The sequence below is a fragment of the Streptopelia decaocto genome (assembly GCF_964273445.1).
Source record: "Streptopelia decaocto genome assembly, chromosome: 5".
NCBI classification, from domain to species: Eukaryota; Metazoa; Chordata; class Aves; order Columbiformes; family Columbidae; genus Streptopelia; species Streptopelia decaocto.
The window spans coordinates 56,707,151-56,723,726 of NC_138659.1; the positions used below are offsets into that span (position 1 = coordinate 56,707,151).

General features: G+C 35.7%; 1 protein-coding gene across 2 annotated transcripts in view; it reads right to left on the minus strand.

Annotated features, from left to right (window-relative positions):
* LOC309440615 (adhesion G protein-coupled receptor A3-like) overlaps positions 1 to 16,576 on the minus strand; it is a 274,291-nt gene that overhangs the window by 51,190 nt on the left and 206,525 nt on the right. For both annotated transcript variants that reach the window (XM_082054477.1, XM_082054476.1), the window contains 2 exons: positions 3,218 to 3,425; positions 2,087 to 2,295 (listed from right to left, as the gene is read on the minus strand). In XM_082054477.1, coding sequence (XP_081910603.1) covers positions 2,087 to 2,295; positions 3,218 to 3,425 — 417 coding nt within the window. The remainder of the gene's footprint in view (positions 1 to 2,086; positions 2,296 to 3,217; positions 3,426 to 16,576) is intronic.

Below are 16,576 nucleotides of genomic sequence, written 5' to 3' on the forward strand. Positions count from 1 at the left end.
ATGAAATATTTTTTCATTTTTGTTATGAGAATTGAACTACCCAGAAAAGTGTAGTCTCTAACAAATTAAACAATCCCTGACTTTATGCCACAAAACACTGATTAAGAAAAAACAGTTGAATGAAAATGGTTGCACATAAGGAAGCTACAAACGTTTTCCAGTAGCAGTTTTGAAAGACAGCTGTTGGAAGATGTATTTGTAGTCTGTGTGTATATATATGTGTGTATATATATATATATATATATATATATAAATGATTTAAGGTCAGGAATCTTCTTTCTTAAAAGTGACTGCAAAACATAAGCTAAGGAACATATCACATTGTTTGCTACCATATCGATGGCAAAGCAAGGATGAGTCTAAGATTCTATTTTCTTGTCTTGCACAGACAAAACTGAAAGATGCACACAGGAAAAACAAAACCAAAACCAATGTTCAATTACTGTAACAAAACAAACAGAAGACCCAAACAAGAATTACATACCAGATGCAAAAGCTGCAGTAAAAGGTGCCTCAGTTGCCTTTGCAGTTGTAGAAAACCCAGTCTACCACATTTCATCAGAGATAAATGTGCTCTACAAACCAAAAATTAACTGTAGCCCATATATCCGATTACTTTTGCAAACAAAATGAAACCACGAAACTGGTTGTCTGTAAGCAATTAGTTAACATTTAAGAACTACCCAAAGTTTAAGAAGAACAGGCTGAACCCAAGCAGTTGAAGGAGGAGGAAGCCATTTTGGGTGTGGCACCTGCAAAGTCAACAGGTGCTTTCTTAAATTAATTTAGAAAAACATTCTCAAAGCAAAAATATTTTCACATTGGGAGAAACAAGTGGATGAGGGGAAAAAAGAGAACTCACAGAAGATGGAGAAAATGAGGTATATTTGATGTTGTCAAATCTTAGGAACTACTCTGAAATTCTGAACAATTCTGGAATGGGTGAAAAAATGTCCAAGTAACTCTGAGAGAAATCAGTTCTTATGAAGTGGACGATAATATCCGCATTTAACTGGTGGGTGCCACAGCCTTGTGCTATGATTGGCTGCCATCTGGGCTCCATCTGACAGCAGCAGATTGGTATTCTCTGCACACGTCCTCACAATTCCTGTCGCCTATGTTTGCTGTCCCTTACACATACACACAATACATTATTTACTCAACTATAAATGTTTCTGTAATGTACACAAGCAGCATCTACAGTGCAATCATGCACCAGCATTCAGGATCAATCTGGTATTAATAGTACACATCTGGTTAATCTTTTTACAACTGGTTTATAAGAAATATTTTTAATGGTGCGAACATTTTCTCACCTATATATATTAAAAACCTCTAATTTTTTGTTTGCTTTCCTTTGTTCTCAGAATAATAACAGGTCATTACTGCATGCGTAATATTTTTGTTTTCACAATGCTAACTTTCTTTTAAGCAGGATAGTGAAATAACTGCAATGGGAACTGTAAGTCTGACTGAGAACAGACCAAAGCAGGCTGATGCGTTAGCACTGCACAGAAATGTATTTCTTCACGAACAGCAATTTCAAAAGAAGGCTGTCAGCACTGGTATACAAGCTAAAACTCCTACAGGATCAACAAGGACAGCACAGTCTTTACTTAAAAAAGCAGAAGATGTTATTCCTCTCCATTTATTAAATGATTCAACATTGCGGTATGCCTGCAACTAATTAGTATGATCAACACAGTGCAGGACAGGAACAAAAGCAGACCAGCCTCTGAGATGTGCTGATGTAAAAAGCACACAGGGCTATACATTTTTAAACCCTGTCCTATAATTTATAACCATTACATACTAATCGTTCCTTGATGGAACTTTCATTTGTAAGACTGAATTTAATGTCATTTCTGATTAGGCCTGTCTCTGGATATTAAAACTGACCACCAGGTTTATTTCCTTACTAGTAGTTAAATAACTTACTTTCTTTAAGACTGTCTTATACTAACCATTACAGAAAACAGAAGGTCAGTTACTGACAAGTAAGAATGCACATAAGAAGAACATATATGTATGGCAAAAGAGACACAGAGAGAGAAATATAGGTATATTTGCTAAGTCATATACTTACCATTAGCACTGCAAAGTTACTGAAGTGTGTACTCTGAATAGTGGTAATATTGCCTGCAGAACTAATTATGTGGCACCCTTCTCCCCACCAGCCTCCATGTCCATCTAGAAGGTCAAAATCCCAGAAGGCTGCGATGGGGTCTATACCCTGTGCAAAGTGCCTTAGCCCTATAGTAAGAGGGCTGGTGAGGTTTCCAAAACTGCACCCATCTGCAAAAGCAATAAACTGAATCAGACACATGGAGTGGAAAACGCTTATTGATGAATGCTGTGTAAAGAGATCAGATATGCTAAACTGTAGGAAAAAAAGCAACAGACACGTACTCTTAATGGCCAAAATCAAAGGTAGAACTCACATTCAAAAAGTTTTCCATGGTATAAATAAATCCGAATATTTCAGTCCCATAATGTGTCCAAATGATCTAATCATCCTTCACAAAGTAGAATTTTTTTTGTTTTAGATTCTTCAGTTATTACCAGTGTTACACTATTGCCCGTGTAACTGCAGAAATGGCTCAGTTTCATGGTATGATTAATACCTGAGATAATTCTGCACTTCGAAAGTCACATTTAAACATCTTAAAAATGTTAATAGAAATGAGAGCACTATTCAGTATCAAATAAAATTAGTAAAATTGCCTGGGTGAATAATTAATCAAAATAATGACTCACTAGCACATACAATACATCACATTTAGACAAAAGCCCTTAACAACATCTGTTCTACCTCTATCGTATCAGAAAGTATACTGGCGAGTATCGATATATGCAACAGGGCACTACTCCCACCCTAAAAGCCTTATTCTTATCAGTGCCTAGGATGTTAACATTGCTATTTTCATTGTAAAGAGTAAAACAAGGTTCTCTCTTACAGCACTGTGCTTTAAGAAATAAGCATCTGTAACAACAGTAGTCCAAAATTTGCATTCTAGTCATACAGCAAGTGCATTTCTTTATTTGCAGGATAATTTGAATAAAATTATGCAGACAAGAACAATCACAAACATTTGTACCAAAGAAAGAGACTGTTGCCAGCCTCTCAGCATACTGTATAATCTACCCCCTATTCTCTGCATAATCAAGTATACCATAGCTTTTAGATTAAAGGAAATAATGCATAACAACTCCTCACCTATTTTTGCAAAAACAGCTGGAGTGGCAACCGTCCTACGTTTCCCATCATCTGCCAGATTTGATGAGTTTCCTGTGCTAGGAAAGAGTTTTCCATTCCGAAAGACAATGAACTGTAGCTTGCAAGTGGAGTTATCAACAGATTGCCAGGCTGAAGACTGAGAGAAGACAGACTGTGGCAAATGAACTGAAGCTACTGCTACAGCATTCTGTACAATGAGAAAAAAAAAGAAACATTTAAAATGCAAATCACAACAGGGTTGCTTTCATGATGTTTTAAACTCCTGTACAAGAAATGTGTGCTGCCTTCCTTTTCCAACAGACTGGAAGCAACCAAAGAAGCACGAGCTGTAACCATGGGAATAGGATTGGTACAGTGCATATTAAAAGGGAAAACGTTTTGATTGAATGTGAGAGTCTATATGGTCAAGCTCCCTGCTGCAGAGGTGAGAATGGTTCTTACCGTGCCTGCTAGAGGGTCCATCAACACTGCAGATCTGATTTAAAGAGACAACCTCTACCAGGTTTTCTCCTTCACTTAAAACAGAATCAGACAACTTACATTAAAACATTTATCCGAAAGGGTATTTAAAGAGTATAAAAATAATTTTATTAATACAAAAAATTACATCAGCAGAGAACTGCAAGTGCAGTAAACAACACATTTTATGAATATGTTTTTCTTGCTTCATATAAGGAAAATCAGTTAACTCAATGTTTTAGTAATGCAGAATTAGAAAATATAATGGGCACTAATGTAACAGAAGAAAACAAGACGGCACTAGCAGAAAATGAATGAAGGCTGTCAGATCACTATAATGGCTTTGAGTTGTGATTGTGTTATACACCGTTTTACAAGCAGATAATTCCCTTACAGCAGAGCTATAAAATACAGCAAACATTATGTTCTGAGGACTTCACTCATCAAGCATTTTTTCCTGACAAAGTAGCAAACTAATCATTAAAGATGGAGATATTTACATGAAAAAACAAATTATGAGCAATGGAAAAATAAACAGGGAGTCTGTCCTAAGCCTTGAAGTGAAAAGTGTATGTATTTAAAAACAAACAAACTACAAAATGCTCTAATTTGCATTTTCCCCAAGGGCAAAGTATAGCTTCTGTGCACATAATTTACATAGATTATCACACAGTTTACTCATAGCACATGTGCACTACCACTTTGAGAAGTAAAACAATAATCTTTACAATCACGTAAACAAACATGACATCAATATATATCCATATGCTGGGAGAAATATACTGGTGAGAGATAAAAGGTACAACAGATATCAGCAAACTAAAATAAATATTAGAAGCATCTAGCAACCTCACAATAAATATGGGAGAAAAGCATGAGTAATCTGTGATGTCATTGGGATGCCTAAATAAACAGATAAAGGCTTCTGTACAATTTTCTCTTTATTACGATGTGTATTTTGGAAAGGTTTATGATTTTAAAAATAAAAGTGTGAAAAAATCCTTTTAAAAATAAGTATTCAATCTAGGTGATGCCACTTATTAATAATACTCAGGAAAAACAGAGCATATAGCAACAGGACATTTCTACATTAGATGTAAAAATTACTGTGAAGGCTTTAATTGGAATTAACTGAGCTAAACATCAAGCACTCTTCCTTAGATCATTTCCACTGCCTAATTGACTAAAGCTGTCCATAATTTGCTTGATTTTATCTTTCTGAAAAAGATATATTTTACTCTATATCCCAAAGTATCTGTATATGCTGAACCTCTGATGATCCCATTTTGGCCATAAAATTTTTATCAATAAGTATGTACAGAAATTTTTAGAAGTTTCATTTGTCAAACCTCAGATCACTGTTGAGAACGTATCTGAAGATGTACAGAAGTGTAAAAGAAGTTACAGTGTGATTAACTTCATATTTATACTAGGTTTGTATTATTATTCTGTGCAGGAAAAAGCAACAGCAATGACACATTAAATTACACTAATTACTTATTATACACAAAAAGAGAGAGCTAGAAGCATCTGAATCAGTTTATGCCAATGAAATCAACAGTTAAAGGCACTGGGATAAGCAACAATGTGCTATGACTTGAGAAGAGCAGTCCTATTACACAAGCCAGAGAAAACAACAGGTTCAGCACATTTTTGCTAAGAGGGGAAATTGTCTAATTCGTTGTGGTTCTCCAATTTCTTCTCCATTGTGACTCACTGATACCAACGGGGAAAAGTAAGTGTGGGGACAGAGCCTGGCTGTGAGACTGGGGAGGTGCAGAGAAGAGGCTGCACACGTCTGGAGCACGGAGAGCTCACCCGCAGCTCTGATGACAGGTTGCATAGCTGAGGAAAGACCATGGTGATGTCCATCCCTCACCTGCTCACTATCGCCCTGTTTCTGCCCACGCAGAGACCCTTCAACCACGTAGCATAAAAGAAAGGAACACGATCCTGGTGCCCAGGTCTTACACACAGACTACAGCTTTGCCTCACAGGGGCAAATTCAAACAGAGAGAAGAAAAGCTGTACACAGCCTACACAGGGATTTAGTGTGGACTGGTTGTACGCCTTGGGCTGAATGAGTAAATCGCACACACGAAGCAACATCAAAGTACTTACATGACAGAAAAACACGTTTACAGAAATCTATTTCCTCATTAGACTTCAGGAGAGTGCTTTTCCCTATTTGTCTCCTCAAAATGTACCAAGAATATGAATACCCATAATATCAACTATTTAATATTATTTGCTAAATAATGCCTACAGTCACTTCCTGGGATACAATTTAATTGTGAATACTGCCCTATGTATACCTGCTATTTCAAATAATTACTTCTGAATGCAGGCAGTCTGGTAGAACAAAGGGACAGGCTGTTTCCTGAATGGATACATGTACATGTAAAGTCAAAATACTCGCTGCACAACAAATATTTACTTTACATAGAAATTCCTCAAAATTAAACTTCAAACTGTCTGCTACAGCAAGATGCCTGCCAACAAGCTCCTGTGCTAGGATATTAATGAAAAATGCACACATTGAGAGTGCCCACACATTCACAATGCTGTTTAAAAACATGAGTAAATATTTGTGAACAATTTTTACATCTAAGATATGTGAGAATCTTCTTTTGAATAGCATTAGTCATTATTCACAGGAGAGGGATGATCTGAGCACTCAGGCAATCCCTGTTATTGTGGTTGGAGCCTGACTGGAGGCTCAGTCTTGGATTCTGCTAATTTTATGTATGGTGATGAATAAGTCAGTTCTCTGCTCTTGCCTCAGTTTCCCTCTCATTTAGTGAAATAAAAATTATGGTAATTCTTCTGCTCTGTAAGGTCTCTCAATCCAGAGATGAAACACAACATGGCAACAGACTATTACTAAACCAAACAACAGTAGCACCAGATTTGGAGTGAATGACTGTGCTTCAAGTGTGTCATAATCCACATAAATTATCTTATTAAAAAAAAAAAAAAAAATCGGATACCATATGACCACATAAGAAGTAACATTTCCAAGTGTACTAGTGGCAGCATCTTGGGAAGCTGCTCCACCTCTAAGAGGGGAGAAAGAGCACTAGAGACCACCATCAAGTGTGCTGCTGAGGAGCTGCAGCTTTGCAATGACACAGGTCAGCACCAGTATCGCATATTTTCCCTGGAAAAGCTTAGAGTCTGTGTCAGCAATTTGCTAGTTAGGATTTAGACGTTCTGTGCGCGTTTTCAAAACAGAATGTCAATAATCCCTTCATGATTTCATTTCACTTTCAGTTCTATTAACTGGATTAACTGACATTCATTAGAAAAAGGAAATCCTGAACATATTGTAGATTTTTCCAATGAATATTTTTTTTCTGCTGGAAAAAGTCAGTGTTTTAAAATGAAAGTTATCCACAAAGATCTACCCATTTGTGCAATCTGCCCAAATAGTAAAAAATCTACTGTGTGACCTGCAGCCAGAGGAAGAGGGCTTATTAGCTCTGAATAAGCTCTGAGGGTTTTTTGGGAGGGCTCCTAGGACTCCTGCCTTCCAAGATTTCTTGGAAGCCAGGAAACTTTCTAAAAAGCCAAATGAAAGGTTATTTTGAACACTCTGAATCATATTTTGGAAACTATAGCTTTGTAAGTACTTTTGAAGTTTTATTTTTTGTTTCAATTTCAAAGCTAATTTTTTTGTGTGTGGAATTTTTCAAAATATCTCAGGACAGGAAACAGCACAAATAAATCCAACTGTACCCCAAAAGTTTTAAATTTGAATGGAAAACCTAATTCTAAAGAAGAAATGGTCCTCAGGATATTCAGAGCTACGAACTCTTGACATTTTTGCAGCTCATGCGTGTGTGACCCTTATTAAAAATGTTTTAAGGGAAAATGAAATATTTAAAGTGAAGCTTTTTCCCCAGGCATTTTTATTCTGGTCAGCAGTCCATTCCTTATAATCAATGCTAGCATTTACAAGGAGTTTTTAAGTGTTTAGGGAGGACAGACTCTTGCCTTAGGTGCCTGTCTGAGATGTTGGCCCTTCTACTTTCTCATTTCTTTAAAGAGACCTGCTTCCATTTTCAACATTGCTTCCCCATTATCTTGTTCTACTTGTCTAAAACTTAGCATAGTATTGAGAGACCACATCCATTATCAGACAATCATTATCAAGGAAGATACTTCATAACTACTGTGAAATGACATAAATCAAATTATTTTCATTAGCTCTTCCTTGCATTTGCCTTGATACTAGATTGACTTTGAATTCAAGCACATTATTTCTGTTTGAGATAAAATATATTTCATAGGATAGCCTCCAATTTTGAGTTCTCAGAACAGTAATAAGGTACATTTTTCCAGTTGGAAATTTCCTTAACTTAAAAACCAGCACCTTAACAAGAGGTCAGAAGAAAACTGGAGGAAAAGAAAAAAAAAAAGGAGTAAATGAAATAACTTGAATGTCTGGCAGAGAACTGGAAAAGCAGCTTCACTTCTTCCAGATTTTAAAGAATCTGATGAGGTGTTTCATAGATTCAGACACAAGGCACCGTATATTTTCTTATTAAAGATGCAGGGTGTTGTCAAAATGGGCATAAGCTACATAAAGTTACAGCAGCAGAAAACAAAAAGTAGCAACTAAGGTCTACAGTTAATAGCCTATATTACTAAATACAGACTAACTGAATTAACAGTGTGGTTATCATAATAAAATGAAGCAAATAATTTTTTTATACATATATGATGGATTTTATTTAGGCCCTCAAACAAGACAGCAGCTTCTTAGGAACAACTGAAGATTTCAGTTCCCAGTTTATGCTAAAAGTTTGACAGTTAGCAAAAAACTGCAGAATTTTTGTGGTTGTTGTTACTGTTTTCAGCTGTCTCTCTTGGTAGATATTTAAATAACACTCCATTGGAATTATCTCAGCACAGCATTTGGCCCAGTGCTGTGAGGCTTTAGGTAGACTGTACATGAGTACTGAGCTCTTTTTCTGGCATGGAAAGTATCAACCAAAAAAAACCCCAAAATATGGTTATACAAGGCATATACTCTATGACAAACAATTTGACAGGTCCTAAAAGAGATAGGATTGATTTTTTTTTTTTTTTTTTTTTTAATGGGAGAATACCAAGCAAGGAAAGTTGGAGATCCCTGCGCTCACTCATCTACATAACCTTGCTGCTGATTTGCAACAGTTTAAATACCCTTTTTGGACAGCTGTTGGAAAGGCTCACAAATGACTGGCAAGTGAAAACCAAAACGTATGTAGATTCCTAGAGAGCACTGAAGAGATACTTCAAAAAAATGCAAGAAAAAAATCACCTGCCTACTAAAATGAAATTACTAAACATGTTAGGGTTATTCGGTGATAAAGTCACTATGTAGTAATGTTGCAGTCTACATCCATTTCAGTATCTGGAAACCTAAGTACAGAGTCCAAGATACCTTTGTTCTAGCCAGGCATAAATGCTGCGCTAGTGCAGAGTGAAAATGTAGCCTCTACAAGAAATATAGGCAAATTGTATGAAAAGGTACAAAACCATCTTAATGTGTGTTTATAGCTCTCATTAATTAATAATAAAGGTTTTCTAGAGTTGTGCTATAGAAATGTTAGATTTGGCAAATAGCATGGAAATTTTAGAAAAACTGGTAATATAAAATAATATTGGAAAACCTGATTTTCAGCAACCCATTTGTAATAGAAAGTAAAAAAAAATAAAATAAATGTAGTCTCTGTACTAGGATTTTTTTATTTCAAATTTGAAAACTTGGTAAGCTCAGGAAATTCACTGATAAAAGTTAACAGGACTTACAAGAATGGATTAGCAAATCAAAAAAAGACAATTAGCATAATGAGAAAGCCTATGAAAAGGACAAAAACCAGTGATCAGTGAAGCAAGTTTCAAGAAATGAATGGATACAGTGATAATTGCCAAAAACATTTTACATACAGCAGTAAGTTCTTCAGGTCTATATTAAAAAATTACAAAAAAAAGAAGTAGAGCTGCCATACGGAAAGAATCAGGAAGACATAAAGCAAATGAAAAAAAATCAAGTAATACCTTTTTTATTTAACATCAATGAAAGTGTTGATGTTTACATGGAGACCATGTTAGAATCAATAATGAGAATGAGAACATAAAGATTACCACAAATGTCAAAGCAAAATTCAATAAGAGCTGAATATTGTCATACAAATCTTTGAAAGAACTGACACATGAAATCAAAGGACAATTTTATTTTTTTCTTTTGAGAAATCTACAGAGTTGGTCATAGAGAAATGAGGACTGCTCTGTAAAATCATCTACAGTTAGGGTGAATAAGTGAACCAAGTTTGGCGTGTAGGTAATGGTATATACCTGTGTACGAATGAACAACTTTATTGCAGAATTCACAACATCACTCACGGCTGCTACTGCTGTATCGGTCTGCTTCTGTGTCCAAAGACAGGCCGCTTTGAATGAGTTCAAAAGATGTGGCTGGTAAATTGCTTGAAAATGTGGTGTCCGTTAGGCTCTTCTATACAGACCACTATGTCATAGTTTCTGTGTTCCTGTGTGATGCAACGAAGTTGCTTCTGAATTAATGCATTATTCGTCCAAACCATAGGTCAGCATTTAGGACTTCATTATTAATGCATCCATGAAAATACAGTCAGAAAATGTAAACCTTTTTTTTTTCTAAGAAAACAAAACTGTGTGGAATTCTACAAGCAACAACTGACCAGTATCATGAGGAAAAAGAAAAAAAAAAACAAAAAACCAACCCACAAAACAAAGAAAAAGATAACACAAAGGGAGAAAAGATGTTCATTGAGACTCAAGTGACTCACATCTGCAATAAAGGAACATTGGGCATGGAAATGATACTATGATGTTTTTGAGAAACAAGAAAAAATTCTGCACACATGTAAGAGCTGCAGATAGTTTGCAAACTTTAAAACTGAGCCAGTTACTTAATGTAGATACCTATTTTAGAAATCTTTAAATAAGCATATAAAAATAGAACAATTAAACAAAAAATCACACACAATAGTAAAAAATGAAGACATAGGCATACCCATCTTCCTACTATTTGTCCTTAAAATTGAAGAGATCTTTACTACTTAAGTTATTAAAATTAAAGAGATCTTTACCACTTAAGTTACAAGAGCTTAGCTGCCTATACTGTATGATGGTCACGACAGCAAAATCCATTAACTACTGACACTCAGAGGAGCATTCCTAATACACAATCACATAGAAATGGAATCACCCTAATCACTACAGTACCATTCCTAAACAAGAAGCCGAGATTTACTCTACCTGAAAGAGAACATAAAATGAAGATATCCTTCATTTTGGATAGCATCAGTAGTAGCACTAAGGGGGTAACCTTGTGGCTCTCAACAGAAGACAAAATCCTTTCTTCACACTGTTGCATCAGCTAAGCAATCTCTCATACACTCAGACTGCAGCTATAGGTAGGGCCATAATACATAACTCCGGTATTGTGATGACTTCAGAGAAAGCCTTTGAAGCACCAGTTGAAGCAGGTGGTTCTACAAAAGCCTCAGAAAACACAATGAATCTGCAGACAACCTCAAACGTTATTGGTCCAGTACATACAATATAAGAACAAGGATTAGGAACCACGTTTGTAAATGACTTACTGCTGACAATTTGCTAGTATACTTTTTGTGCATTCCAAGATTCAACATCACCAACCTCATTTTAAAATGTCCAAGTTTCACCCAAGTTTTCACCTTTTATGGTAATGCATCTTTTGCACACTGCAGCTTCATTTTTGAAAAGGCTGGCTTCTGGCAGTGTGCTCTACAGGAAGACTCACCCTCTCAGGAGTTTGGTTCACTGGGCCCCTCAGGGGATGCATTAGCTCCTAGAAATACTGTCTTTTCCTCTGAGCAGCCTGGAATGAAGGAGTATTTTTCCTCTTTATTTACTAGCTCAGTTCATCTTCAGGCATTAAATATGTGAGATCTTTCTGGAAAGATGATAAACGTATTTGATTTTATTATTACATTGATGAGCCTGCAGTTTTAATTGTTGCAGATGCACTCAGAGGATGGAATGGGCATATGCTAAATTGTTAGAGTTTTTAAATAGAAAGTCACAATAAATAATCTTGTGAGCCGTCTAGGTGGAACATTCAGCTACATAATTACAAAGCTATCAACATGGATCTTTGGAAGGGCATCATAATTATACAGAATACCTAACTAACCAAATACCTTTTACAGCTCATTGACCACCGAATTCAATTATACATAAGCAGTATCAGTTTAGAAGAAGGAATCACATTAATTCTAGCTTCAGTATACCGGCATATATGAGTTTTTTTGCCATGACCACTTTTAATCTATTTTTTGAACAAGATGAATTGTGCTGATGTAGACCTCATAATAGTCTTACTTTCTGCATGGTCCACAGCTTAGTAATTATCATACATAAGAAACTATTAGGAATACGAAGAAAGAGACTACTCAGACATGAAGTGTTAACACAGATTTTTCTTCAACAAAGTTGAAGAAACACAATTTGATTAAAAGGAGAAGGGATACTAAGCGGCTTACATGTGTAAGAACAACCACTCTGTACTAAACAAAATTCACATGCATTTTAATGGAGTGCAGTACATACCATTATGGACTTTATAATTTTTCTAAAGTCTTAGATAATTTGTGTATATCCATTTATTGAATATGAGTACACAGTGATGCAATCATTAGGTAATACTGTAATTCAAAATGACTGAATATTGCAACTACTTAATCATAGTAGATGATAGGATTTCTAATTTCAGTGATGTGGTATTCATACTTAGTTAAGCTGGATAAATATAAAGTTCATTTAGCAGCATAAGTGGGAACGTAGTGAAAAAGATTGAGACATTTTTAATAAACTATTTTGATATGATTTTCCTGAGGCAAACTGAGCTTCTACATTGCATATAATGTACAGTAGTCCGAATATTAAGTGTTTTTCTGGTGCTGCCTTTTCATAAAGATGACTGCAATGAAATGCTGACATTGCTGCTTGATGACTACTGAAACATTGCTCATGTCTAATAATGGAGGAACACTGAAACTGCTGAAAATAATTTTAGCAATTTGGGTCTTTTAGGAAGTGAATTTAAAAGTTCCACACCATGAAACGATTCAATATTCTGGAGATTTTGAATTATTTGGATATTATCCTCAGGAACGATCTCTATTGCCTGTAGCCATTCAACAATTCAGACCCAGCACTACTCTTACAAGCTGTAACTTGGGCAAGGTGTACATTTCTAGAAGCAGATGCAAGACCACTGCATTCCTTTGCTTTGCTATATAGAGACAACTGAGTATTTGAAGAAGAGAAATGGTAAGATTACCTTTTCTTTAATTCATGTATGCACAGCCACACTTTTCTTCACTCTGTTACAAGATACAACTTCACTGTCCTGATTATAGTCAGGAAAGTACGCTTCCTCAAGAGGAGCAAGTATGGTTTCTTCCCTCCTTCTGTTCCCAAACTCAGTTTTCCATTTTGAAAAAATGATATATTTTAGAGTCCAACTGGCCCAAACAATCTGCTTCCTTAATTTCAGTCACTCAGTTGATTTATTAGCTTCTACAGTACAGTCAGGAAGTATGTGTTGTAAGAAGAAATGTAAAAAAAAGTGAGTAAAGTGAATACAGTTACACTGCCAAAAGAGAGGTTCTGAGTCACAGAGGTGTCTTCACATTTGAATGACAGTACCTAAGGTTCCTAGACCCTTGAGTTGCATGGTTGTAATGCGGATGTATACCAATGATGGCAAGTGACATTTTAAGAGAATTCTTATTATTGAGATGTTGAGTATGAAGGGGAAGACACACATTTCACTACTGCTTGTGCCTGTAGTTGTCAGTAGCTGCTGCTCCCCAAAGCTCCCATGCAAAATCACATTCCCTGCTCTGTAAGTCTCGTATACATCTTCAGGATTCTGATGCATGCAGTGTGGACACAAAGAACAAGATATTGAGCTGAGTATGACAATGAAATGGTAAAGTCAGAATTTAATCTTTAAAGTTCAGTTTTGGCCAAATGCTATGCTGAACACCTAGTTAAAGTACACCAAACATAGGTTTGGTGCATAAGTTTGTGTGTGAAATAAGAGATCACAGATATTAAAGTCAAGGGATTTATACATGGCTACATTTACATGAGCTAATTATCAGCACTAGTGGGTACAAATTTGTGCCACAGTGGTGATGTGAGCCTTTGTTTCTGTCTTACTTTCTTGACAACTGAATAGAAAATGAACGGAGGAAAGGAGGCCACCTGGAAAGAAAGTTGCCATTTTGTTAAGAGTAGTACCCTCTCCCAAGCCATTCTGGTTTTCAGTTATATATAGAAAATGCGTATTGTCTGAGTAATAGTATATTCCTCCATTCCTTTTTTTAAAGAAACAATATAAGTTGTTCTTTTTGCAAGTAATACATTTGCAGATAGGTTTTCCCCAACCATCTAAATTAGAGTCATGAGGAAGCTTTGAAAATAAAACATTGTGGGATGCGTACTTAAGGAGGTTATATGTATAGTTCATGTGAAAATCTGTGGCGTTGGTTATTTGGTTCAGCAAGAAAGCATTCACAGTCAAACAAAACACTTCTACCTCCAGCTGAATCACACGTATTCTCATTGTCCTCATCACAGATTACTAGTTTATCTGGACAGACTCCTTAGCCCAGAACGCATCTGTTCAAACAAGCACTTAGGGACAATCTATCTTGATTCCTTCTACTAAGTTTTTCTAACGGATTTGTCAAAGACTCATGTGAACACCAAAATATATGCTAGCATTATCCACAGTAAAATCCAATAACAACCGCAATGAAAGCGAAATCTGAGTGAACCTTCCATCAGACCATGTCTCCATCAATCTAGTGATCACTTCATACAGTCCTGTTAGTTGAAGAAGGTTGGAAGAAATGTAACTGTTATTTCTTAACATTCCCGAATGCTAATAAACCACCTAGGCACATGTACTTATTTTTATCTGTTACTGCAAAACCAGTAACTTGACATAGTCAATGTTGGGCATTTAATTTCTAAAAGGTGATTGAATTAAAATGTTAATCCTCCAGTCAAATCAAGTTTTGTAGCTCAGCTGCTACAAAACAGTGATGGTATTCTCCTGATTAAGATTTTAAAATGCTAACATACATTGTAATTTCCTGTCATTAGTCATCACTACATGGAAACTTACGGCTCATATTGGCTGAAGATGGTTTTGTATTTCTGGAGCAGTATGCATTCTATTGCTGCCACTCAAGTGTGCACCTTTGCGTTGAGATGCCAAAGAAGGTCACTTGAGACCTCTTACATAGCGCATGAACACAACTGAGGTCTGAACTAATCCCAGGAGGAGGATCCTCTCATTCCCATTCAATGATTTTTGAGAATGAAGATTCCTAATAGAATAGATTTCTAATATAATAGATTCCTTTAAATAGTCAGAGAGGTGCTAACCTAGCTAAAGTTAGATAGGATGAAACTCATATAGTAATAAATAGAGTCTTTTTTGCCCTTTTCTTAGGTCAAACAAAAGAAAATAACAGCAATCTTAATTCTTCCAAATGCAAAACTGCTTTCAGTTTGCAATGATCTACAAAAGCTGATGGGAAAAGCATAGCCTTTTCAATTTGCTCATAGCTTTTGAATTTTAAGTTTTCAAATACTAGTGCTGCAGGGCCTGTATTCTGAAAAAGTAACAGCAACATGTTAATTAAAAATAGCTGTCTGTATGCCATGAAGTGTTCACTTCTTAAATCTTGGAAATTAGTTATATAAGCAGCAAATTTGCAATTTAATCAGTAGAAAATGAATTGTTTTACATTGTTATATGTAAGCATTTGCAACAGTTTGAATATTTTTGGTCTTTGCCTTTTGCTCTACTGGTTTTCTAATCTTTTTCAGTAAAGGTCAATTCTTCTGGCATCAGTATATTTAATGTGTTCACAAATTTGTACTAAAGGCTTTTATTCTAAAGGGCTTCATTTTATCAGTCAGACACATCAGCAGTGTGTATAATTCGGACTTTCTCAAGGGCTTCCACTGCCAAATTTGACTGATTATTTTTTTTTTTCAAGTGTGTTATCATTCTTGCTGAATCACTTCCAGTCTCCTGTTAAACTGATATGACTTTATTTTAGGCAGTAGCAATGTTCATTTTCTAATATAAAAACTTAATATGTTCACCATTTCACTATCTTTTTCCTCTGGACTACCCAGTTTTACTTTCTGTATTAAATAGGATGGGAGAACTTTGCTGAATCCTGCACATGCATTTCTGGACTCTTACTACTGCTACTACCAGATGCCAATATGAGTACCTGTGTGTATTAATTAATTATTTACGAGCGAGGATCTGAAAGAAAAGTGCTCAAGAAGGGAAAGGGAAAGAAAATCAATACAGAAAAAATTGAGTCTCTCATGCCAGCTGAAGGACTAACATCATGTACAAAATTAATAACTAACATCATTAGCTGAAAGGCATTGTAATTGGAAAAACTGGCAGAGTCCCAAATTGTCTATCTCAGCAACAAGAAAGAATTATGTTTTTTTATCATCAGGAATTCTGAATCCTGGAAGCTCTATTTATCTACAGTGATATGAAAACTTTGCTCCTGAGGGCACAGACTCTACTAAAAACTGTATTCATTTTTCTCCTACTATTTTTATAGCAAGTATGAGGGCCTAGAAAAAATTAGAAAAGACTAATTTAGCAAACTAATGAACATGCTTTGATCCTACTTCTCCAACTGCACCTAGACTTACTGTGTTTTGTTTCTTTCATAACAGGACACATTACCTGAAAAGCATTAAGTGTATGTCACAACTTAAACGACATGAAATAACATCAGTTAA